General features: G+C 56.9%; 1 protein-coding gene across 1 annotated transcript; it reads left to right on the forward strand.

Moving 5' to 3' along the window:
• The first annotated feature begins 11,563 nt into the window (after positions 1 to 11,563).
• On the forward strand, positions 11,564 to 15,157 carry NPPC (natriuretic peptide C). The gene is made up of 3 exons (XM_075509275.1): positions 11,564 to 11,656; positions 13,183 to 13,441; positions 14,876 to 15,157. Exons 1-2 carry the CDS (start codon positions 11,564 to 11,566, stop codon positions 13,426 to 13,428), a joined length of 339 nt encoding a protein of 112 aa, XP_075365390.1. The 3' UTR covers positions 13,429 to 13,441; positions 14,876 to 15,157.
• The last annotated feature ends 8,964 nt before the right edge of the window (positions 15,158 to 24,121 follow it).

Below are 24,121 nucleotides of genomic sequence, written 5' to 3' on the forward strand. Positions count from 1 at the left end.
GCAAGGAAGGCAGCGTGGGGAGGGCGGGCAGGGTGTCCCGGGAGGGGACAGGGTGACCCGGGAGGGAACGGGGTGCCCCAGCTCCGCTCTCAGCAGAGGAGGGTGCTCCCTGCAGGCAGGGCCCGTGGGTCTCCACAGCCTGCCAGGAGAAGGGGAGCCTCCAGACAGGGTTGAGGCTGGGCCTGTGCCCCCCACCTTGGTCAGCCACAGCGGGTGAGGGTGGGAGGCCGCCCAGACCGGGGCTTCTCCTGCAGGAGGCTGAGCCAGACATCTAACAGGGTCCCCGCAGGGCCAGGGTGCTGTGCCGGGGTGGGAGACAGGAGGTGCTTTCACCACAGCAGGGACCCACTCAGACTTTCCCCACCATGCAAGGTTTGCAGACACCTTGGTCCCTGGGGTTTGCAGACCACCCCTTGCAGCCAGGGCCAGCTGAGGCCTCTGTGATGGTTTGGTCCAGTTCACTGCCAGCACTCCTGCTTCAGCCAAAGTTTCTAGCCAGATAGGTGAAAAAAGCATAGTTTAGCCGATTTAATATTGTGAAGAGCTGAGACTGGTATTGTCCCATTGGAAACTCTCAGAGCTTTACAGGCGCCCCTATCTCCAAAAGCAGCGCGGGGAAGCCTCCTTCAAGACCTACATGGGCTCACCTTCACTGCAGAGGAGAGCAGACTCCCAGGCTCCTGTTCCTGGGCCCTTCACGCTCCCCTAGCACCGGAGGTTGGGCACCAGGCTACCTGCCAGTCCTCCAGCCCACCCACGCCACAGCACCCAAGTCATGACCAACTCGCGGTGCCGAGTGGCAGCGGCCTGATCTGTGACAGTCAGAGCCTTCGCGTCAGAGGGTGACATTAAAGCATGAGACCAGAGTCAGGCTCTGGGACTTTGACTCCCTGCTTTTTCTAGGGCTGCAGACCTCCTGCAGGGCTTTATAGGAGAGTCAGATCCAGGGTCTGGCTGGCTGGGAGTAGGTGGTTTGGTCACCCCGGTGTTACTTGCAAACTCAGGCTGGCTTTGCCAAAGAACTTCAGCCAGAAGAAAAGCTGGAGAGCGATAAACTGGCCTCATGGCATCCCCTATCAACCCTATTTGAGCTGTTTGCCTGGAGTAGCCCCTCTGCGGGTGGAAGAAGGGTCCAAAGGGACCTGAGCCAGTGTCTCCAAGTGGGGCTCTGGTGGGGAAAGGCTCCGTTCAGTCTTCAGTTTGGCAGGAACATGGGTCTGAGTAGGCCGTCCATGCTGTCCCTTCACTTAGGATGGGGAAGACGCCTGCCCCATGGTGCTTGTTCCTCATCCTGCATCCTGCTGGTCAGTGTCCACAGCGCCTGGCATCAGTCACTTCTAAAGACCACGAGGCCGCGTCTGCTCCGTGTGTAGTATCACCTGTGGCTGCCACCCCTCCTAGTCACAAACCAGCCCTGCGGCCATGCTCCCAGCCAGTGCTGCTGAGCCTCCACAAAGCCGTGGCAAGCCCTCTCAGATGGAGCTGCTGAAGGTGAAGCACCCCATGGCAGCTGTGGCAGGCACAGACCGCTCCAGCTCTGGCCCTTGGGTCGGTCGAGGAAGCTGCCCTGAGAAAGCACCGGGCTTTTGCTGTGGGACCAAGGGCAGCAAGCGCAGACCTGCCTGCACAAGGACAGTCACATCTCCCCGAGTGCCAGAATGCCACCGGCAAAGGCAGTGTCTCGTTCACATGAACCACGCAGAGCCAACAGGCTCTGACTGCAATCTGCTGGCACTGCTGCCAGCTCATCGGCTGCCCCCACCCTGGCAGCTCTGGCCACCTCAAGGAGGGGAGCGAGGACTCAGCTCTGCCCTGGCATGGCTGGGAGGCAGCGAGCTGTCCCACGCCGGCCACACAGCCACCGCACAGCCCGGACAGCGAGGAAGGAAGCAGCCCTCCTCCGTGTGAGCAGAGCCACCAGTCACACAGCAGCTGGTCCCCCCCAGCCCCAAAGATGGAGAGTGGACGCCGTTTCCACTGGAGCTGGACCCAGGGGGAGCATGGCCGCGTGGGATCACCCTTTCGTTGGAAGGGTGCGTGCTCCCCCGCTTCCTCCCGCTCCCCAGGCTGCTGCCAAAGTGAGGCAGTTGGGATCTGCTCTACTGAGGCACAGCAGTGGCGCGTCCCCAGCTGCGCAGGGCTGGCCCGCACCCTGGCAAGGAGCTCACCCGCCTGGGAGAGCAGGAGATGGGGCAGGGGGGACGCAGGAACCCCCAGCCCCGCTGTCCCACTCCCTGTGCCAGCCAGGTGGGAACAGCAGCTCTTTATCATGCCGCCGAGTCACACCATGTCTCTGCTCTTCACCCCCGTGGGGATGAAGCCGAGCCCAGAGCTTGGCCGAGCTCCCTCCTGCACCAGGTGGTGCCACCAGCTGCAGCGGCTTCAGTGTGCCCGTTCCTTCCACAGGAGACGATAGATGGGGGGAGGAAGCGGGGGGGATTCGATGTTTGTTAGCGCCGCTGCTGGCGTTGGGGCCTGCGGTTTTGCAGTGATATCATGCGTGGCGAGAGGGATACGGCTCCACGGCTGGACGCCTCCGTCATCCTCGCCTCCTGCCTCCAGCTGGGCCCCTGCTGCATAAGGGGCCGCAAGACCCAGCAGATTGGCAGAGCGTTTGCTCAGCCCTCCTCTCCCAGTAGCAGCCGGGGATCTGGAAGTCTGGTCTGGTCCATGAGGCAGAGCCTGTGTTTGTGCCCCCTTTTGCTCTGCCCCATTACTGGCCCAGACAAACAAGAGATACAGCAAATATGTGTCGTCCTCCCGGTGCCCCGCAGGCATGCAGCAGATCCTTGTGTGGCTGGGACCAGCTACATGCCCGTCCTTCGCACCCTTTGAAAGAGGCCACATGCAAATGTGGCAGCAAGCTGGTGCCTCATGCAGGATCTCACCAAATGCCATGCCTCCCAGGAAAAGGCTGGGCTGCTTCACTCTCGCCTTTGGCTCCATCTTCCATCCACGCCATCCTCGTGGCTGCGGAGCAGAAAGGAGCAGTCGCCTCGCTGCTGCTCCCACAACTCTCCATGGCGACTCATGGCCTTTCTAAAAGGGAGCGGGTCCACGGGCAGATTTTTCCCCTGCGCTCTCTTTTCCTGGGGTCCTGTAGCAGCAAGCCCAGCCCGGTGTCCCAGCTTGCTTTCCCACAGTGCAGGATTATCTCACCATCTTCCCGCGGGCAGTGACTGGTAGCTGCTCCCCCGACGTTGGAGGCTGGAACGTGTTGCGGCACCTCGGCCGAGACGAGAGCACCGCGTGGCTCCTTGGCTGGGAGTACCCCGCTTACGAAGGCTTTGGCTCCTCTGCTTGCGGTTTCAGCGAGGAGTAAGGGCCCGCCCGGCGCTCGTTTACATCAGTGTTAATCAGGAGTGACTGGCCAAAGGGCTGGAGCCGCCCCGAGATGACTCAACGAGGGGAACCCTGGGAGCAAAGTGGTTCCTCCAATGCTTCTGTCCACTTCCTGCAGCCCACCCGGCACAAACCGACACTGCTGGTGGAAACGTTGCCCCTGCCAGCCTGAATGTCACCTCTCGTTGATACTGAATATTTCAGGTTGCAGGCTGTGGTGGTGGGATGGAGATCAGCGGGGTGGTCTGCCTCTGCCTCTATGCTGTTGTCCAGAGGTTCGACCCGCACGGCACAAGGATACGCTCAAAGGCAGAGCGGGGCCGTGGGTCTGCTCTGGAGCCTCTGAGCACCCTTGGAAGTGTCTCAATTGCAGCAGCAGCACCCAGAGTTAGGCCAGAGTCTCACTCGCTTTGACATTGCTCAGGCACCAGGAGCCGTCTGGGCACTTGACCTGAGGACACAAGCCATGCTCGGGGGGTAGAGGGGAGAGAGACAGATTTATTACCATAAATAAGGTAAAAAACATCTCCCTCCACAGTAGATACCCATCTGCTAACTGTGTCACAACACATGTGGTCTTGCCCCACCCGTCCTTCAGCTTCTCCAGTTTTCTCCCGAGCCCTCCATACCTCTGGTTGGGAAACACACCACCCAAGATCAGGACTGATGAGTTCCCCTCTCATTCAGACGCGGCAGCGCCTGGAGGGATGCCTGCAGCTCCCGAGGGAGGTCTGGTTTGGCTGTGTCTGTCCAGCAAAGGAAAGGGAGACCCAGACTCCAGCAAAGAGGGACAGGCAGCCAAGAAAGAGGTGAAGGAGCCAGTGGAGGAAAGAGGGGGGGTGCCAGGGTAGGACGTTGAAGCAGCAGGGTGAGTGCCTCGCTCCTGATTTAGCTGGGGTCTCCTGGATTTGTCTCCTGGATACCTTCAAGTGTATACCACCCTAGTACCTCCCTATACCTCCCTAGTTATAGATGGCCAAATCTCTTTTAAAGCCCACCCCTCAATTTCCCTGCATCCTCCTGCCCTGCCAGTGGCAGGACTGACCCTCCCAAAGGTGCTCAAAGTGGTTTTGGATGATAAAGCTCTGAGGTCCCAGAATGCTGGGGCATGCGATGGGACACAGTTCGACGGGTCCCGTCAGGAAACCCAGGCAGGCAGCTGCCCTGCACCTACCGCCCTTGTGGGACCGGGGGACGGGGAGCAGGGCTCAGAGGGCAGGGGATGTGCAGTGAGTTCAAGCCCCGTCTGATGTCCCCAGGGAGGCGGAAAAGGCACCTTCGAGGCAGGCAGGGACTAACGGACTGCACTGCTCTGCAGTCCTGGGGTTAGGGACTCACCCCACAACCCCCTGTCGCTGCCGCCCCGTCCTCCACCCCACATACGTGGGACGGGGTCTGAACAGCCCCTGCAGGAGCCACTTCGGGACAGCACACCGAGGGCGAGCGGGGGGCGATGCTCCAGCGGAGACCGCGGGACCAAGGGGCAGGCGGGCACGTCCCGGCAGCTTGGCGAAGGCGAGTGGGGGCCGCTGCCGGCCCCACTGCCGGCTGGCAGGCGGACTGGTGAATGAGAGCGTAACTTATCAGTATTACCTCATGTGAAAGCCCTGTGCCTTTGTATCTCAAGCAAACACCGGCCATTATACCCCAGCAGGCCGGCATTGTTATTCTGTCTGGTCGCAAAAGGTTAGGGCTGTGGAGCCCCGCACGTCCACATCGGCTGCCCATGGGGCGGCAACGGGGCTGCCGCGACGCCCCGCAGCCAGCAGTGCTCCCCGGCTGTAGGAGCGGCGGCTCCGGCTGTTCCCAGGCGTGGCCGAGGCCCGGCCAGGCCGTTACCGGCTCCGCAAGGCTGCCCCGCCATCCGCGGCACCGAAATCTGCCCCTTCCCTCGCCAGCCCCTTGCCCTGGCCGGGGCCACCGTGTGCTGCTCAGCCTGGCACCCACACAAACCCTTCCGTGGGAGACAGCCAGACTCCCTCCCAAAAACTAAAAAAAAGGGGCAGAAAGCCCAAATTTGGCTTCAGCGGGATCACAGCCCTGGCAGGAGGTCAAGGGCTCTACCACCAGCATCCCCGAGACCAGCACAGGTTCGGCTCCCTTCATCCCAGCTCTCCCCTGGGGTTTCTCACATCTGGGATACTCTGGGGAAAGGCCTGGGAAGCCCAACTATTTTGCCCCAAAGGTCCGATGCCAAAAGGGACTTCCCACTGTCTGGCACTGGGTTCCCAAGAAGCCAGCTCAGAGGGGCTGGGGGGCATTCAGGGCTGGTGGGGGGGTTGGCTGCAAGGGAGCTGCTGACAGCATCTTCGAGGGTGACAGGGTTTTGCCCAGCCAAGCCAGGTGGAAGAGGCTCCTGCCAAGCCAGGGTGTGCACTGCTGCCGGAGCCGCGGGGCTAGTGAGGACCTGCTTGCCCGGCCCGGATGCGCGCGTAGCACGTTAGGGCACAGACCCCCCCCGGGGCTGTGGCAGGGTGACGCGGTGCGGTGGTGGCATCCGGCTCCAACACCACGATGGGGTCCCCCCTGGGTACAGGCTGGGGGGTCTGTGCCCACTGGTCCGCTGGATCCCTGCCCAGGATCTGCACGAGGCACGGCTTCCCACGGGGACAAATGTGGTGACGATAACTCATCCTTCGGCCTTTCCGGGCCATCACCTCTTTGGGCAGTGCCTCTTCCCAAAGGGATGCCCAGCGCCAAAACCAACAAGCCTAGGCTGATGTTGGGACCTCCAGGCTGCGGGTGAAATGCTACCAGACCCCCATTTCTGGGGGGAAGGCATCTGAGAAAGGGAGGACAAAGACGACTGTGGCATTTAGCTTGGAAAACCCCAACAACCTGCTCCTACATTAGCTGCGGAGCCAAGGCTGCTGGCAGCTGGAGGCAATGCAATTTGTATCCTCCGAGGAATGACACAGAGAAGGCTCATGGCGTGGACTCACCCGTGTGTTAGAATTGCTTCATTTTCTCAATGTTCAACAAAAGTCTGAGATGTTGTGTTCCCACTCCAGCCAGCCCAGCGAGGCAGCCCGGCCCCAGAGCACGGCCTTCCCAGCACAGCCCCGGGGAAAAGAAACACCCAGAAAGTCAGGAGGAGACCGGAGCATCCCGGGGAGCCCAGGGAAAATGGCAAACCCCAAAAGACAAACCCCAAAGCAAGCCCCTGGGGGGAAAACACACTGTGCATGCCAGGATACCAGCACTTTGCTAGCAAAGACCCGGGAGTCTCCACCTGGGGCTTTCCCTTGTCTCCTCGCCCTAGCCACCCTGGGAGGTTCAGGAAGGGACAGGGATGCCCTCTTGGTCTCTGTGCCCTTGCTGTGTCTGCAGCCCCGACCTCACCTGCCCCATCAGGGCGGCTCTGCGGGGCCTCTCCCCATCACGGTCCCAGTTTGAGAAGAGGGGATGTTGGCCATGCGTGTGTCCTGGGCCAGAGCCCTCTTCCAGACCCAAAGGAGACAGGGGAAAATGTAAAATCATGTAGTGTTTCCTGTAATGCCTCATTCAGCAGCAACATCCAAAATAAACACCTGGGATGTTCAAACAGGCAGAAATCTCCATCAGCATTTCAGACATGGAGACCCAGAGGTGAAGCAGGCACCGGTGCTGCCACAGCACCCCAGGAGCATCGCACCCCGGCGCGCGGAGCCACCTCGTCCCCATGATGACCTGGTGGCTGCCTGGGCCCCGGGGCTATTGGTGGCCACGTCTGAGCCCCCAACCAGTGCTCCTACCCTCGGGGGCTATAGGGTTATTCCTCAGAAAAGCTTGCTTCAAAGCATCCTCAGGAGGCATATCACCTGCTGCGTCCTGCCACAGCGGTGGGACCAGATGCTTCCCTGCCGCCGCATGCACTGGGGACTGCTCAGCCGTCCCTGCAGCCAAAATTGAAATCCCCCCCAAATTGCTTCTCGCTGAGCCTGCTATCACCAGACCCCTAGAGAGTTACTCTAAAACCTGTAAAAAAAAGGTGAAATGTAAAAAGCTCCTGTTGTGGCACGTCAAACCCTTGGTGGTGTTCTCTTGGTGAACACCAGCACGTCTTGTTCCTGGGGACTGGTAGTTGGTGGCTGCGCTGGAGGGGGAGTAGCTCCTCCATCCTTGTACTTCCTCCATCCTTGTACTTCCTCCATCCTTGTACCTGCTCCGTCCTTGTACCTGCTGTGCTCCCCTGGACCTGCCCCAGGCGGGTACCGAGCAATGCGGGCAGGACAAGCAGCGAGCAGCAATGTTTTGGGGCTTGTTCCAAAGCCACCGATGGACTTTGGGACGGTGCTTAACCAACAGCTCCTTGGGTTGGCCACTGGTTGCGGGAAAACATTGGCCACTCTGGCATCTCCGTCACATGCACGCAGCCTTCTGATGTCTCTTTTTGCAAAGGAACAACTGGCCCTCGCTTGGCATCACCTGGAAATCCTCACACTACAGTCATCCATTGCTCCGTTGGGAAATGCTCCCTGGCCCATGGCAGCAGAAGGGACATAAATCTGGGCAGCGATTTCCCCAATCAATACAGAAACACATTCCTTAATGAAGAACGAGTGGAAGACAAAGGGGATAGATAGCTGGCTGTTCGCTGCTGCGGTGGCACAGCTTTCTTCAGGCCACGTTTCTGCCCTGTAAACCTTCGCAGGGTCATCCTCGGGAAAGTGCCCGGAACCTGGCTCCTGACTTCTGCCGAGAGAGCCAGGGCCCCAGCGCTGCGTGGCAGGATCCAGCCTCACCCACAGGCATCACTCACCCCTTCCTTGTGATGGGGCCAAAACACCCTGTGCTGCTGTCACACGTACCCCTGTGACCCATCTCCTCCCACCCTCCAAATCATGCTGGCACCAGTCACACTTCGATGAATCCCTCTCCATCCTCAGGCGTGGGGACCAATGTGCCCTCTTGCACACGCACCCCCTCCGCTCCCGTCCCCACTCCTTACACACCGACAGTCCCCCCGAGTCCCCCTGCTCAGGGGTCACCCCACTTCGGTAAGGCTCGGCAGTATTTCCCCACTTTTAGCCCTACAGCAGCGATGTTCTCTGCTTTCGGGCAGTTTCCAGCACATGCAGCTTCCCACCCCACCCGGGGAGCGGGGCTTTCTGGAGTGCAGGATACGTCCTGGCTTTGGGTGATGCCCAGCAGGACCCGAAGGGGTGAGAGGCTTGAATCCAGGCTGGACGGAGCGAGCACCGCTGCCACCATACGGACACCTCTCAGCAGCCCTTAGGCTGCTGTCACACAGGAAAGGGCACTGGGGACATTATGTGACATGAAGAGCAGTCAAATACGGATTTTCACGCCTTTCTTAGGTCACCCCAGGCCACCCCCTCACCAAGCGCACCGCAGCCTGTCTCCCCATAACCCCTGGTTCAACGCTGGTATTTCTCAGGGGCAGACCAGTGCTGGAGCCCCTCTCTCCCCCCAGCTCTCTTTGGGCCCCTGGGTGCGATGGGGAGGGGTGTCACCCCCTCCAGCCCACCCCGCGGGTCTCCATCCCTCCTTGTCCCGCTGTGCAGGATCCCCTTTGCTCTCCAGCGCCCAGGGGAAGCCCCCAGCAAGCACAGCCCTCTTCGCCCCACGCTCTCAGCTTCCACACATGCCCCGAGTCTGCCAGTTCTCAGCCTGGGCGAGCATCCTGCAGGGCCCTGGGCTAATGCAGGTACATCCCTTTAAGGGTTAAAAGCTTTCAGGCACCCATCCCACGAAGCAAAAAGGTTTCATGCTCTTAACCCCTTCCTGCCCACCTCTTCTCCCCCCCTCTGAGCTTTTGCCACCCCGGTGGATCCGATCTGGTTTGAGTTAAGGGAAAGGCTTTGTGTTCGCCCAGCTCTGACTCCAGCGACTTTCAGCAGAAAAGGCAGAGTAATTTGAATAACAAGACTAATTGGATTTATAAAGCACAGCCCCCCCCAAACCCAAGGATCTGCACAGTGTGACAAAGAAAACACACTAATGAAAACCACACTGGTGAAAGCCGAGGGCATGGGACGAGCCTCCTGCGGGCAGGCGCTGGCTGAGACCTGACCGCGCTGTGGCATTTGTGGCGACGCTCTAATACTCCGGGGCGAGGGGCTGGTGGAGAAGTTCCGATATGGCTCCCGACCCCACGTCCCGCAGTGTGGGGGGGGGCTGGTGGCAAGTAAGGCACCCCTTCCTCTCCACGCCGTCACATTTGCCCCCAGCCATCCCCCGTCTCCTGCCCCATCCCGGGTCCCCCCCGGGAGAAGCAGCGGGGCAGGGCTGCCTGCAGCATCAGCCAGCACAACCCCGACGGTGACGGCAGCACCCCGTGTCGGCTGCCGTGCCGCTGGTGACCTCGGGCACCCCAACAGCCCCAGGTTGCGGAGACCCAGGGCTCAGCTGCCTGCTGCTCCCCTTTCCCCTGCACAAGCCCTGCTGAAGGGGGTAGTGCTGCAGAGCTCCCCTCCTTGCACCCCGGAGAGGCTGCATGTCACATCTCAGCACGCTTCGGGCAGGACGAGAGCTGAACCCCGAGAGAAGGGGCCTCTCTCTGCTCCTCGCCTGCACCCACGGCTCCCTGGCACCCGGGGTCGGCTCTAATCCCAACTCCATCGCCTCGCTCTGCCTGCACGCAGACAAATGCCCAAGCACAACTTTACACTCCAAAAAGTCCAAGTTGTCTCCACCTGGCAGGCACGATGGAAAAACCACCGAGACCTCCTTCCAGCTCCCGTTCACATGGAGCTGAAAAGCCAATCTCCTTTGAAGTGTCCCGTGCCCAGTAGCCTGGACTGTGGAGGAGGAAACAGCTCCCTGCTCCCAAGCAGGGAAACCACTGACCCCCAAAGAGCCACGGCCCCCCAGCAGGGGCAGCTCCCCAGGGATTTGGGGACCAGCAGAGACCAGAAAGACCAAGAAAAGGAGCAGGAGGAAGGGACCAGCCTGGAGCTGACCCAGGGGAGAGGGGGAAGAGCAGAGACTGTTTCCCTGGTCCCAGGGAAAGGATTTGGGGTGCAAATCCAGCCTGGTGCAATCCAGCCCTGCACGCTTCTGCAAAGGGGGGTGTCTTTCCTCTGGCCTGATCCCAGTAAGAGCATCCCCCCCTGGCCGGGGTGACAGGAATGGTGCGCAGCTCCATTGGCAAAAAGCAACCGGAGCCCCAGAGCTGCCCGGTGCCAGGCACACCAGCAGCAGTGGCACAAATCCTGCCCTCCCAGCTGCTGAAGGGGAAGGGTGGGGGCAGGGGGGAGCCCCCACCGTGTCCCCAGAGCCCCTGTGAGCTGCTGGGGTTAATCCCGGGATCACATCCTTCTTCTGCACCCTCCAGCTCCGGGAGCAGGTCGGAGGAGGCCAGGCTGCGCAGCCCTTGGGTTCCTGTCCCCAGCAGGGACCCTGTGACACTGGCTGTGCCCTGCAGAGGACATCCCCAGGGTGTGTGAAAAGCCCCATCTCCAGGGCCAGGGACACCATCCAGCCCCCCAGGAGAGCGCAGGGAGCAGGTCACCCCCTCCAAGCCAAGGGACCCACCTGGGTGCCCCCAAGCAGCGCCACTGCCCCCTGTATCCCCGTGCCCCCAGCGTCCCTGCCGGGGAAGGCAGTGTCCCCCCTCCTGCCAAGCAGGGACCTGGGAGAGAAGTTGGGGGATGAACAGGTTCTGATTTAATCCTGGATGTGAAAAAAGTGCTTTTTGTGGTCATTCCTCTCTTTTGGGCTTAACCCCCTGCCGGGACCCCCCACCCCCCCACCCCCCCCCACCCTGCAACAGCCACCCCAGGCTGGCCCGTGTCCTTCCATGGGGGGTCACCGGGGAAGTGGAGGGGAGCGGAGGGGCTGCGGGACAGCTGGGCAAGGGGAGGGCAGACAGCTTGCAGGGGGGTCTGGGGGTGGTTGGGGGGGCATGAAGCCAAATGTCCCCCGCTTTCTCTTTCTGCTTTCCAACTCCCCGAGCCGGTTGCCTTGGGCTGATGTGTCATTTGTTCCTGCCAGGGGAGAGGGGACCCCCCCCCCTACCCCCCCCCCCCCTTTAAATTCCTGCTATTGTGGAGTGGGAGGCCGGGTTGGACCTGGTTGTTTAGATGACATCACCGAGCAGGTTGGGTTATAAAATGAATGAAGCAGAAAGCCCAAGTTCACTAGCTCGGCACTTCGCAGGCGGAGGAGTCTCCTCGGGGCTCCACTCTGAACTTTGACTTCCGTCGGTCCCGGCCTCTCCCCGGGGCTCCCCTTGGCTCCCGCTGCCCCCCGGCCCCCTCTCCCTCGGCCTCGCAGGATGCAGATCTCACCCTTGCTGGCTGGTGGACTTTTACTCGCTCTGCTCTCCGTCAGGCTGGAGGCGAAGCCGGCGTCTCAGCTCCCACAGAAGGTACGGCTGGAGCTGCCCCCAGCTCTCCCTCCTCTCCCCGTCCCGCTGAGGGTCCTAACGGCACAGGGGGGAGACATGGGGTGACTTTGGGGCGGCAGAGTCAGTGGAAAGCAGGGTCCTCCTTCCCCATGGGCTTTTTGAGTGTTAGGGGATCCCCTGCTTCTCCAGCCTGTCCCAAGCGTGCGTGTCCCGGGGATGTCAGCCCCAAACCAGAGGCTGGAGGGGGATGCTGTGTGCCCCGTACCCTGCCGGATCGGAGCCGGGGAGGGCGGCAGTCTGCTCCCCGGCGTCACCCCGGGGCCCCCTCTGTGCCGGGCACTGGGGAAGGGGAGCAGACCCGGAGCAGGGTGGGCAGCAGGTGCATGGCGGGCAGGGTGCAGGGCCAGAGCCCTCCAGGCAGCCCTGCCCAAACAGGCCAGGCAGGGGCACCCGGGGCATCCCCCAGGGAAGGGGTGCCCCAAATGGGGGTTCTCCAGGGAGCTGGGTGTCCCGGGATGCTGAGGAGGAGGGATGCAGCGGAGGCCACCGACACTGGGTGGCACTGCCCTGGGGGCCAGGCGTAGAGATGGGGACATGGACTGAGGGGTGCCCCAGGACAGAGGTGGGACAGAACTGGGGGTGTCCCTGTAAGGAACTGGGGTGCAGGCTGCAGAGAAAGGGGTGATATGGGGAGGGGGTCAGGGAGATGAATGGGGGTGAGTAACCCCAGGGCTTGGTGGGCAGCAGCCCCAAGCAGGGAGAGAGATGGGGGGGCCTGGGAGATGGGGGAGCCGTAAGGAAGGGGTGTGACCCTCATAATTGTGGGTCAGAACTGGAGGAGTGGGGGCACCCAGAGAGCATTAACAAGGTGGGGGGCAGCGGGAAGGGGGAGCCCTGATCTCCGCACCGCTGCTGGGGACACTCTGCAAGGCAGGGGTGCAGGGAGGGCTGCTCAGAGTAGTGTGACCCCCTGGAGCTGGGCTGGGGGGCAGGAACACCCCACCATAATCTGAAGGGGCCTGAAAGCTGGCAGGGGACGCAGTGACCGATGGTCCCCAATGGGGTCACTGCATCCCCTGCCAGCTTTCAGGCCCCTTCAGATTATTGGAGACGGGGGTGCAGCGACAGCAGCACAACTGGGGGGTGCAGCACCAACAGCCCTTTTTTGGGGGGATGCAGAGACCCCAGCCGGGGGGGCATGCAGTGACGGGGCAGTGCCGGGGGGGGGCAGGAAGGCACCGCTACCGTGTGGGGCAGGGAGCACAGATTTGGGGAGGGCGGAGGATGCCCTGGGCACAGTCCCAGGGTGATGGGCTGCATTGCTGGGGAGGGGGTGGGTGCGCACTGCCCCAATCCCGGGTGTGCATCGCGGGGCGGGGGGGGACACACCGACCCCGCTGCGGGTCCCTAACGGGGGGTCCCCAGCCCTGATGCGGGGGGTGGGGGGGGGGCTGTCCTGATGGGGGTCGCCGGGGGGCGTTCTGACCCTCTCCCCCCCACAGGCCTCCCGCGGCTCGGCGGCGGCGGCGGCGGCGGGTCCGCCCGAGGCGGCGGCGGAGCAGCGGGAGAAGGAGCGGGACAAGGAGCGCAGCGGCGGCGGCGGCGGCGGCGGGTCGGGCCCGCGGGAGGCGCGGGAGGCGCGGGCCGAGGCGCGGCCGCGGGCGGGCTGGGCGCGGCTGCTGCAGGACCCGCCGGGCCGCCGCCACAAGGGCCTCCACAAGAAGGGCCTGGGGAAGGGCTGCTTCGGCCTCAAGCTGGACCGCATCGGCGCCATGAGCGGCCTCGGCTGCTGAGGGACCCCTGGCGGTGAGTGCGCGGCCGGGCCGGGCCGGGCCGGGCCGGGGGATCGGGGCGCCCCGGGGGTGCCGTGCTGCTCCTCCGTGCGCTGCCGGGTGGGAGGTGCCAGCGGGCAGGCTTGCAGGTCGTTAGCCCGCTGAGCCGTCTGCGAACCCCGGTGTTGCTGGTGGGTAAAGAGGAGGACCCCAAGGTTGGCTTTAATTGCACTCCCACCCTTCCAACGACCCTCCCGCCTTGCCTGCCCCTGCAGAGGGTCAGAGACCCCGGCCGTGGTTCATCGCTCCCGCAGCAGCTCAGGCTAGGTTCCCCTTTCTGCGTGAACTAGACCCACAGGCTCTGGGGAGGAGGCGGGAGGAGCTCCGGTGCAGCCGTACCTTCCCAGTTGGTGCGAGCCCCCGACATCGACAGACAGGGGTGACCTACGGACACGTCTCGGGAGGGCAGGGTACCCCCGACGTGCCTGTGGTGGGAGGATTAGCAAGGCACGTGTCTCAGCCGTGCTCCAATTAATTTAATTCAAGGGAAAACAACACACAGGTTCCCCAGGTGTCTCCTAGTTGCGGTGACAGCCAAGGGTTGCCCTTTCCTAACCCAGGCTTTGCATCCAAGCAAGTTATGGGAAGCTGGGAGAAGTTTTTCCCACAGCACTCCACAGGCACTGTGCTTAGGGACCCATAGGCAAGAGAAGCATCACTTCCCCGCAGTGACCGGTTTGGGAGAAGCACGGCCGCCCCTCTCCTGCCAGCTCTCCCCGAGGGTGCTGGGGGGGAGCGAGGCACCATCCTGGCCCCTTCCCTGCCAGCAGGTCGCACACAGCTGAACTCACACCTGGGGAAGCCCTTCCCTGCTGCAGCCCAGGCTTCTCGCTCTTCTTCCCACGGCACGGCACTGCCCCACTCAAAGGGACATGCCCTGGCCCTGCGGTAACGTAATCAGGCATGGAGGGGTCTGGATCCAGACACCCTGCTGCTCTGCAGAGCAATGAGAAGAACGGGGCGCAACAGCCCCCGCAGGATGCCAGCGCTGGTCCATGGCCCTGCCCGGAGGGATGGGTGCTGCTCCTCTGCTCCCTTGTGTAGCAGCTCCTCAGTATTCCCAAGGAATTGCCCAGCTCAGGGCTCTGAGAAGCACATGCACGCTGCGCAGCCAGCTCGCACCCATCCTCTCTCATTAAATTCTTGTCAGGAAAAAAAGGATTTCTGCTAGGCCCAGGCGGAGCAGCATGCGTCCCTCAGCCTCTCCCCTAAATACCAAATAGCCAGACAGCAAAGGGTGAGCTCCTTCCTTGCTTTAGCATGAGCAAAAAGCTTAGAGAGGTTTTCTGTTGACTTCAGCATCCCCCAGCCCCATGCCAGAATTATTCTCATGGGGGCTTCAGCCTGGGACGGGTCAGGGGTGTTGTATGGCAAGTACTAACGGGCACTTTGTTCTCGTTCCTTGCAGGGCTTTGAATCTGTAGTCCATTTTCTCCTACCATGGCCAGGCAGGGCCATCCCCCAGGCAACGCCTAGAAGAACAGAGACCCCCCTGGAACGGACAAAAGATGTGGCTGTGTTTTTCTTTTTGGTACGAGGAGTCATGGCACCAGCTGTTTTGGTTTTGTTATTTTTTTAAAAAGTGCTCTCTATCTTATATATATTATATATACAAACACTCACCAAGACAAGGGACAGTGCTTTTCCAAGAGACTGATGAAGCCAGCTGTATAACGTTGCTGTTTGTAAATTCACGTCATGCATAAATGTATTTATGTTGTAAAGCTATTTATATATTGTTTATAAAGAGATATTTATAAAAAAATTATTTATGTAACTAAATGAAAAGTCAAGCATTGTAACATTTTTTGTCCTAAGTAGTTGAAAAACTTTAAAAAAAAAATCATTCCGTGTGGCATTTTGTAACCTGTCTTTATTTATCAAATTCACATACAATTTAAATGTCAGGTTGATTGATTTTAACAGTTAAAGAAGAAATTGTTCAGATGTTTTAGAAAAGTCAGGAGTGAGAGAAAGGCTAGCTGATATTTTAAGCTTTGATCCCGTATGCAAAAGTAAACTTGCGCCCAATCCTGCGATGCTCTGACGGACCGAATCCTGCCCAGCGCTGCGTGCAGCTGCAAGCCTCTGCGGAACCCAACTGAACTCCCTGCGAGAGCACGCGGCCTCGGGCAACTCATCTATCGCCCAGATCCTGAATGGCACCCGTGGAAATAAGCCCATCGTGTTCAACAGCCTAGATCCGGATTGATAGATAGCAGCGCGACAGAGCAGCGTTTGGCCTAAATGCATTTTCACTGCTTCCAGTCTGCAGGTTTGGGTCCAAATTTCATCCCATAACTATAGCTTTGTCACTGAGTGCTGTATGGAGATGCAGTCCCTGCCGACAGCAACAAAGAGACCGCGCTGGATCTGGCCCCCAGCTGCGCCAGTGGGAACAGAGCTTTATGCCAGAGGCGCTGTTATTCTAGGATCCAGCAGCTCACTAAGTATCTTGTTGATATTCCCATTCGCCAAACCTTCTCTGCTAAGCTATAAAGTCCCTTCCTCCAGCAGAGATTTATTTAACTGTGCCTGGGACAATACATAGACAGACCAAAATATGCTGAGGGCTGCCTGGTAAGGATTCACGGACACAGCTGTTGCTACAGCTTCTTGCTATGTAAAGTGCATGAAATAAATCATTAAAATGACTCGGAGCTCTAAAGGAAACAGCAAGTGAGGGGGCGGGGAGCGCAGCAAACACGCAAACTCCTGCATGAAGGCTCTTTGGTCTCATTCTTCAAAGAGGCCTTAGAAAAAAAGAGTGGCAGGCGCCCAGCCCAGCCGTGACAGGAGTCACAAATTATGTCCTGACCATTGTAGTGGGCTGGGAAACAATGAGCATTATGTTCTGCTGGGCTCCGGTGCCTAGGACAGGGCAAAAAGAAAGTCACCAAGACCTAGAGGCAGAGAGATCCTTTTCCTTAGCAACCACCAGGAAACCATAGAAACCTCCAGCCAGATTCTCCCCAACTATTAGAGAACATTATGTTTACAGAACAAGAGGATTCATCCAGACAGCCGACAGCTCAATCATCAGGTTAGGAGAGCACACGTGACATTTCTAGCCTCGCACGAGCAAAGCCTCTGTCAGAGACAGGTACCCACCTCGCGGTGCCCACAGAGTCCAGCTGGATGGGGAGCAGCAGCTGACGGACCACATAAGATGTTGCCTATGGGGAACAAAATCAAGACCCTGGGAGGCCGGGAGGCAGGACAGGCAGCTGGCAGCTCCGTGCCCTGCCTCAGGGTCAGCTAGAGCCCTCCAGAGATGTCCGTAGGTAACGACAACCCACTGTCAGAGCTCTGGAAGGCAAATACAACACCCGTAAAGGTCACCCTACCGGCTCTGCACATCTTTAGAGGGAAGGAGGGGCTGTGCCAGGAGCTCCTAAAGAGATGTCCATCAGAGGGGACTGTCCACTGTCACCCAGCAAACCTAAAGGACAATAAGGAATCACTTACTGTCCAGACCTCGCGCACCAGGTCTGAACAGCGGTGTAAAGAGATGGTACCACAGAACCTCCTCAGGGTCCTGGTCCTTGAGCATGAAGTCAGAGTAGTGACTGTAACAGAGTGCCAGGCTGGGACCAAGGTGGGACCAATTACCCTCCCCGCTTTGGCTTTTTGCTGCAAAGCCAGAGCTGGAATGAAACCATCTGCCTGGTGACAGAGGGTTTCTCCTCAACAGAGCAGAGGGAACTCGGCCTCAGGAATTCAGTCCCCAAAATCTGACAACTTATGTGAGGCATAACCCAAGCTCAGGTTGGGGGAGATCCCAGAGATCAGTCTGGGGTCATGTACGGTCTGGATTCCCATTTCTCCTCTGCAGCGTAGTCCGAGGGGAAAAGCGCAGTCCCGCAGCACAGGTTCCTTCCATCCACTGGGCTTCCTGGAAAAGAGCAAGCCCAAGGAAAAGGACAAAGCTGCACTGCAAAAGGACGCTAGTTTGGCAGAAGGAGAGCGATCAGATCAAGAGCTCCCTGTGCAGATGCAGGGGATAAAAGCTTGGCTCCTCGCTTTGCTGCTTCCACTCTGACCAGGGATAAGTCACCCTGTCCCTCAGCATGCTGGTTTCCCACCTGCAGGACAGGAACATCGTGCTCACGTGGGGGTGTGAGCTGATGTGCAAGAGAGAAGGCAGCACTCAGGGGTGAAAGAGCACTTGGGAAAACTTTCAGATCCACTCAACCTCAGCACCCACGCGGCACAGCCAGACTGGTGGGTCTGACGGGCAGAGAGTGGCGTTGTGAGTAGAGGTCAGTTTTCAGAGTGCTGACAAGTGCCTTCCTCGGTTCGTCGGACAGGCCGGAATGGGAAATGAAAACGGCTCATTAGAGCACAGCGAGCGCCTGATAAGGCCACAATTGGGTCTCCCTGACAGGGGTTCAGTAGGGAGCAAGGCCAGCAGGGAAGAGAAGGACCACAGGAATCTAATTAAGAGGGGAGGGGCCCTCACGTGCAGCAGAAACAAACTGATCTCGTGTCACTGCCTCCCTTGTGGGCCAGCTAGGTCAAATGCTCACAACGTCCAGTAAAAGGATCCAGGGCCAGCACTGGAAAACTCCCTCACCACATCCCAGCCTGGAGACGACATAATGGAACAGCAAGAGCTGTCCTGGATGCAAGCTGCAGCCTCAGGGGGGTGGCATCTGACATCTCAACTCAGAGAATGGCATTTAGCAGAGGTGCATACACACACTCCCCAAGCTTCTCTGTCCACACTTAGGTCAAACTACCACCCACGGGACCTACATGTTTCCTGCTTTACCAGCTGAACGAGCAGTAGCCACATTCAGCTTCCAAGTGGGAGCGCTTGTGACATGACATAGGAACAGCCTTGATTTCCCCTCTCCAGGAGCTATTCCTAGCATGAGATGAGCCATAGGCCCCCAGCCTGAAAAAGCACAGTGCTCTCTAGTGAAAAAGGACAAGAGCTTTCTCCAGAGCTGTTATACAAGTGCCTTGCAAAGCCCAAACAGGCCAGAGCAGACCTTGGAGCTCCCACAACTGGGACGCAGTTGCCCTCTAACATGTGGGAAATCGGTTCTGTTCCCCCAGCCCACCTGGCATGTTTTTCCCTGGTACCATTAATGCAGTTTTTCCAAGGTATTTATTGCTGAAGGGTTACAAAGCCCAGCTCAGGTGACAGCAAATCCCAAACCAATGAAGAAAAAGAAAAGCCCAGAGCCCCAGAACAGGAAAGCAGTGGAATTTTCCAGCTGGAAAGGGACTTGAGGCATTGAGCAGGGACTGCTGGGGGCAGCAGCACACACGCTCCTGCCACTTGCTCTAGGACTTCTCCAAGCATGGGCTGCTTCCCTCAGAATGCAGAAAAACAAAGGGAAGGGATCACAGGGCAGCTTCCAGAGGGAGCCTGCGCTTGACACAAGCACAAGTTGAAAACAAGAAGGGAATTGAATCCAGGCCCCTTCCTGTCAGTCAGCAACTAACCTTGTCAGAAGGGATGGCAGCACTAACGGAATCAGGCAATTCATTAGGTTGGGGCACGCAGCAAAAGCCCATGCTCTCTGGAGCAGAACTACAGCGAAAATCCAGGGTAATGAGTTGCAAACTGCCTTTGTAAATGACACTTCTGCAGTGACTCTGGCAGGCTGGGAAAAGAGCTAATAGGAAAATCATTAGGTAGCATCCCTTTGATATTGTTGAAAACGGCACAGGCTATTTTTCCTGCCACCTCCATAATTAACCTGGCATATTACCCATAATACTCCAGGCCAATATTCCCACAGTGGACCACCTTACTTGCATGAGGGGAAAAGAAGGGTATGGTATACGGGAGGTAGACAACTTCTAGAAAAGCTTAAAAAGCTTTAAGATTCCCCCCTCCCATACACACGCATCTTCTTCAGTTCCATCAGCAATGAACTTCTGCCCAGCCAGACCAAAGCACTTTACAAACCTCTGTCACAAAGTCAGCACGCCAGAGAGAGTCTGTCCCGGGAAACGCAGCTGCGGAGAAGCTGATTTGCCCAAGGTTGCTTTCTGCAGCTGTAGCAGAGCTGGAACAGGATACAGCTCTGCGCTTTGTCCCTTATTTGTAACACCGTCCTTGTCCTTGATTTCCATTACGCTAAACCAGGCAACAGCCTGCACCTCCCTAGACGCAGAACAGCTCTGAGGAGCAATGCCTACCCACCTGGCTCGTCTGCCAGCAAGGAGAGGTGTCATCTCACAATCATGATGTAAAAGGAATAGCATCACAGCTGGCAGGTGATCCTGTAGGAACTGGTGCTCTCTAACAGCTGCGAAGGTGACAATGAAACACCAAGACGTTACTTATTGCATCAGCACAAGGCAGCCTTAGGACTGAGCTGATCATGAGACAGCAACTGAAACATCAGGGCTGACGAGATAAACAGCATCTTCTGGAAGAGTCTGGAGGGCTAGACAGCACTACTTCCAAACTTCATACTCACAGAGATATGGCCCTATGGTCAGAGAAGCTCTAAATACTTGCAAAAAGGCCGATCTCTGGTGGAGCGAGGCTTCACTTACCCACCATAATCAGCTCTTTGGAAAAGACAGAGGTATCATGTGTGCATGAGCATTTGAAAAATGCCCTAATGATACCGAGATTCACAAGCTTCTATAGGAGACCTAGAGCTGTGGAAGAGTGTCCTACCTTCTACTAAAATTACACCAAATGAGGACTACTGGCACAAATTCTTTTGCGCTCTGTGGGGAAATACACATTTCAGGACTGTTAAATGACCTTATGGCATCCCATTACCACCTCGAATTTCCAGTGTGCATGTTCATTCGCTAGAGCGGGGACACCCTCTCTTCTTCTTGACAAGGAAAAGCCATGGTCACAGCTATCACACTCACGCAATTTGCAACCTGCAGCAAATACATCAGGGCATCTTGCGAGGTCTACGCACTGTGGGAAAAAGAAGCATGCGTGCCTGTGTATTTGGAGACAGGGAGCAAAGTGCTGCCCTGCCTAATCCTTTGCCTGGTTCACTAATCAGAGATGGGGGTACCACCACAGTGCCACTAAGCAGCAGGGTGCAGCCAATCAGGCTAGGGGGTAAATATGCACTCTCCTTACAGTACACCTCTCTAGCGTCAATCACTTACCTCTGGTAGCTCTGTGGTAGGGCCAAACTTGATGAAATATCAGCAAAATGTCAACAGTCCCTGAGAGACACCGACCTTCGCCACGGAGCAGAGTGAAACAATGACATATTTCTAAAAATTCTGCCGAGAAATTCAATCAGACTGACAGGTTAAAATTCCATAATAAAAATACAAGGTTGAGGTTACAAGTAGGAACTGAGATCACTCTAAACTTTAATTTACCTTTCTTTATGCCCCTGGGTTACTCTCTCTCAGATTACACAAAAATAAGCTAGACAGTTTCACTTTTGTGGTTCCCTTGCATTAGGTCAGACGCTATAGAGGACTTAGTGGGGAAAAAACAACAGTATGGGAGTAGGTGCCAGAGATCTGGCTAGCTGGGTCTGTATACTTGTGGGGCAGGCTCTTTAACTTCTCTATTTCCCCATTATTCGGAATAATAAAGAGCAATGTTTTTTCTCTCCATTGCAAAGTTTGCAACAGGATCAGATCCTGAAGTAACAAACAGCAGCACCAACGGGCCTAGGAATGCATAAGCTTTGACTGTTTTACCCCAGCAGGAGGTAGGCTCTATTTGGTTTTCAAAATCAAGAGGCCTCTCTAAACAGCTTAGATGCACTCATATAAACCTGTACAGAACTGAAAGTTTAGGAAAAGTCTGATTTACCCATGTGATTTGTTACATTCTAATACAGCTATCGAAGTTCACGGCACTCTCACTTCTGCCTCCCCCCCAATTAATACGCCCAACTTCCTTTTTGCATACATGGATCAATGCATTTTCCCCTCAAAGGATAAGCAGAATGCTAAAAGCAAAAACAAAAGCACCCACTGGGTTCTGTATCATTTTCCATTCTTCCAGGAACAGAAAGCTGTTCAGCAAAATTCACTTTGCATGGCTGGTGGGAGAATGGCCATCTCTTACCACCACTCTTCTATAGGAACAAAAGCTTCACTTCCCCCAGCTTCACTCTGGAGAGCAGCTCTACAGGTCCTACCCCTGTACCCGATCCATGGAGAGACACCTGCAAGCCTGCACACAGCTCCACAAGCACCCATGGGATTTCAGAAATCTGCACAAGACTGTTTGCAGGATGGGTCTCAAATCTGAACACAGAAGGGTTTGTCAGCATCACTGATTATCCCTCCTGCTCTCAACCAAAGACTAAGCTAGCATTCAACTTATCTAAGGAGGTGAGGAAGGAAGTAAAAGAACAATAGACTTTGAGCCAAAACTTTTTTTCTGTAAAAGGATTGACATCAGCATTGCTTTATCATGTTCCAGAATTGCCTGATGTTAGCTGGTATCAACTGAGTCACAGCAGGAATGCCAGGGACATTTGTTAGCATGAGGCACAGCTTTAGGGCTAGGGCAGTCTACCAGCACTGCAATCAGCTGAGATCCTCTCTTCCATTTTCCAGCTCAGTGCTCAATTCCATATTAAACAAGCACTAGTACAAGTGGAGCTGCAGAACATGAAGCTAGACAATAAAGCCCTGAAGAGCAGAGGGAAGGCAGCTCCATCTACTTTGTCTCCCTCCGGGTGGAGGAGGCAAACAGAAGTTCAATAGCTCAAACTCTGTCCTGCTGCAATCTTGAAGTGAGCTGCAGCTGGAGCAGCCCACTGCTGCCATAAAACAAAGTAGGGCAGGATGCTCTCCCCACATCAGGGAGCAGCGTCCAGCAGCACTCAGACAAGCTGCGTTAGCTGCCTCCAGCAGGCACATGCAATACATGGGAGTTTGCATCAAATCCACCTCTGCTTCCATCTCCCTCTTGTCCCCACAACACAATTAAGCTCCCCAGGCACTCCCCACTCAAAACTGTCTGCAATTCAACCCCCACCAGCCCCTAATTCACACAACTCCGCTCCAAGCTGCTGCCCTCCCTGCAGTCACAGGGAGCCAACGCAGTCTTTATCTGTTGTCCTTCTCAAACAGCATAGCACCTCCTGCATCCTTCCCTGTTAACAACTATGCCTTCTGCTTTATTCCTGGAATAGCTTCTAACTCTTTCCTTCAAGCCAGATTCATTAACCAGCTGCTGCAGAGCTGTTCGCCTCCCCCAGGTACTCTGTGCATGTCATTTGTTAATGACTCATCTCAGACTGGGCTCATTGCAAAGACAGCCCCCTCCTTTTGCGGCACCAAGCACATCGCTGGCACACCAGGAAAGCCAAACATGCAAACAGCCCAGTTCCCTCCAATACCCCATTCCCTTCTCTGTCCTCTCTCGCCGTCAAGCATGGGACAGCTCTTTATTCAAAGTGCTATTTCCTCCCCTGCTTCTTTGCTGATCAAAGGCAATGTGTACTGAAGCATAAATAAGATCTTCACCCCCAGCCAGACTTTGAGAACAGCAAAACCTCAGGAACAAACTCAAAAACTTCCAACACACTAAAGAAGCTTCAGCAAACTAATGTGACTCCTGTAACTGGCAGGGAATAAACACCAAGGATGCCAAATTCACATCTATTTCCCCAGCAGACTGTGGCTTGCTGAGGAGCTAAAATGATTTCCAAAGGCATTTGTATTCCTCCTGCCTCTTTGCAGGACTGGTATTAAAAATGGGAAGGAAAGAAAACAGCTAGTGAGACCACAGAACCTTTCCTCGCTAGTCAAATCTAGTGAGGAACTGGATGACCAGTACACCGCAGCTGCCCACACAGGAAGCCAGAAACAGACTCAGTCCACCTCCATCACACAGATCTATTGCACTTGGGTACACAAAGTCCACCTACACCTCCTGAGAAGCTGTCAGCTAAACACTGGGAGAACCTAGTACAGAAACTTGTACTGTCACTGTTGGGAAACAGTTCCCTTGAGATACAGGGAAGGCTTCATGCTCAGGGCTTAATCACTTAACATCCTTCACTGGGAATTTTTTGGCTAGCATTTCTAGGGGCAGAGAGAGCTGACAGAATCAGAAACCAAGGGACTTGACCCAGAGGCAGCTGGATAGGAGGTATTTAGATCCACCTCTCAAGATTAAACGCTGGTGTCCCTGCACTGCAGGATAACAAAAGGAGAGGAATTTACTTTCACAAGTGTAGAACAAGTCCTGAGGACTGAAAACACGCACATGGCAAAGAATTCTGGTAGCAATAAGAGGAAGGCACGTGCATTGCACAAGTAAGTGCAGGTGACAGCTGGCTGCAGGACTGGAGCACTGTCACAGTCCTCTGTTTGAACAGCTCCCCTGCCTGCTCACAGAAAGCCCTTCTCTTTACAGCATGGAGTGAAGTGAAATGCAGGGGCTGAACTACAAAGCTGTACTCTGCTAGACCCAGAGGAAGGAATTGACTGGCCTAAGACAGAGCACAACTACAAACCTTCCACAATCAGGCATCAAAGGTGTTTAGGCTCAGGACATTGGGCTCAGCTACTGGCTTTGCCACAGATCCTTCTGCACAAATTTGGACAAAGATGAACTACTAACAAAATGGGAAGAGCACTTCCCTGCCTCCCGGGTACGTCAGGGAGATTAGTCAGACCTTCTGATAACATAACATTGAGAATCAAGTAAATGCTCAAGTGAACAAGTGCT

This window comes from Mycteria americana, chromosome 7 (genome assembly GCF_035582795.1).
Source record: "Mycteria americana isolate JAX WOST 10 ecotype Jacksonville Zoo and Gardens chromosome 7, USCA_MyAme_1.0, whole genome shotgun sequence".
Taxonomy (NCBI): domain Eukaryota; kingdom Metazoa; phylum Chordata; class Aves; order Ciconiiformes; family Ciconiidae; genus Mycteria; species Mycteria americana.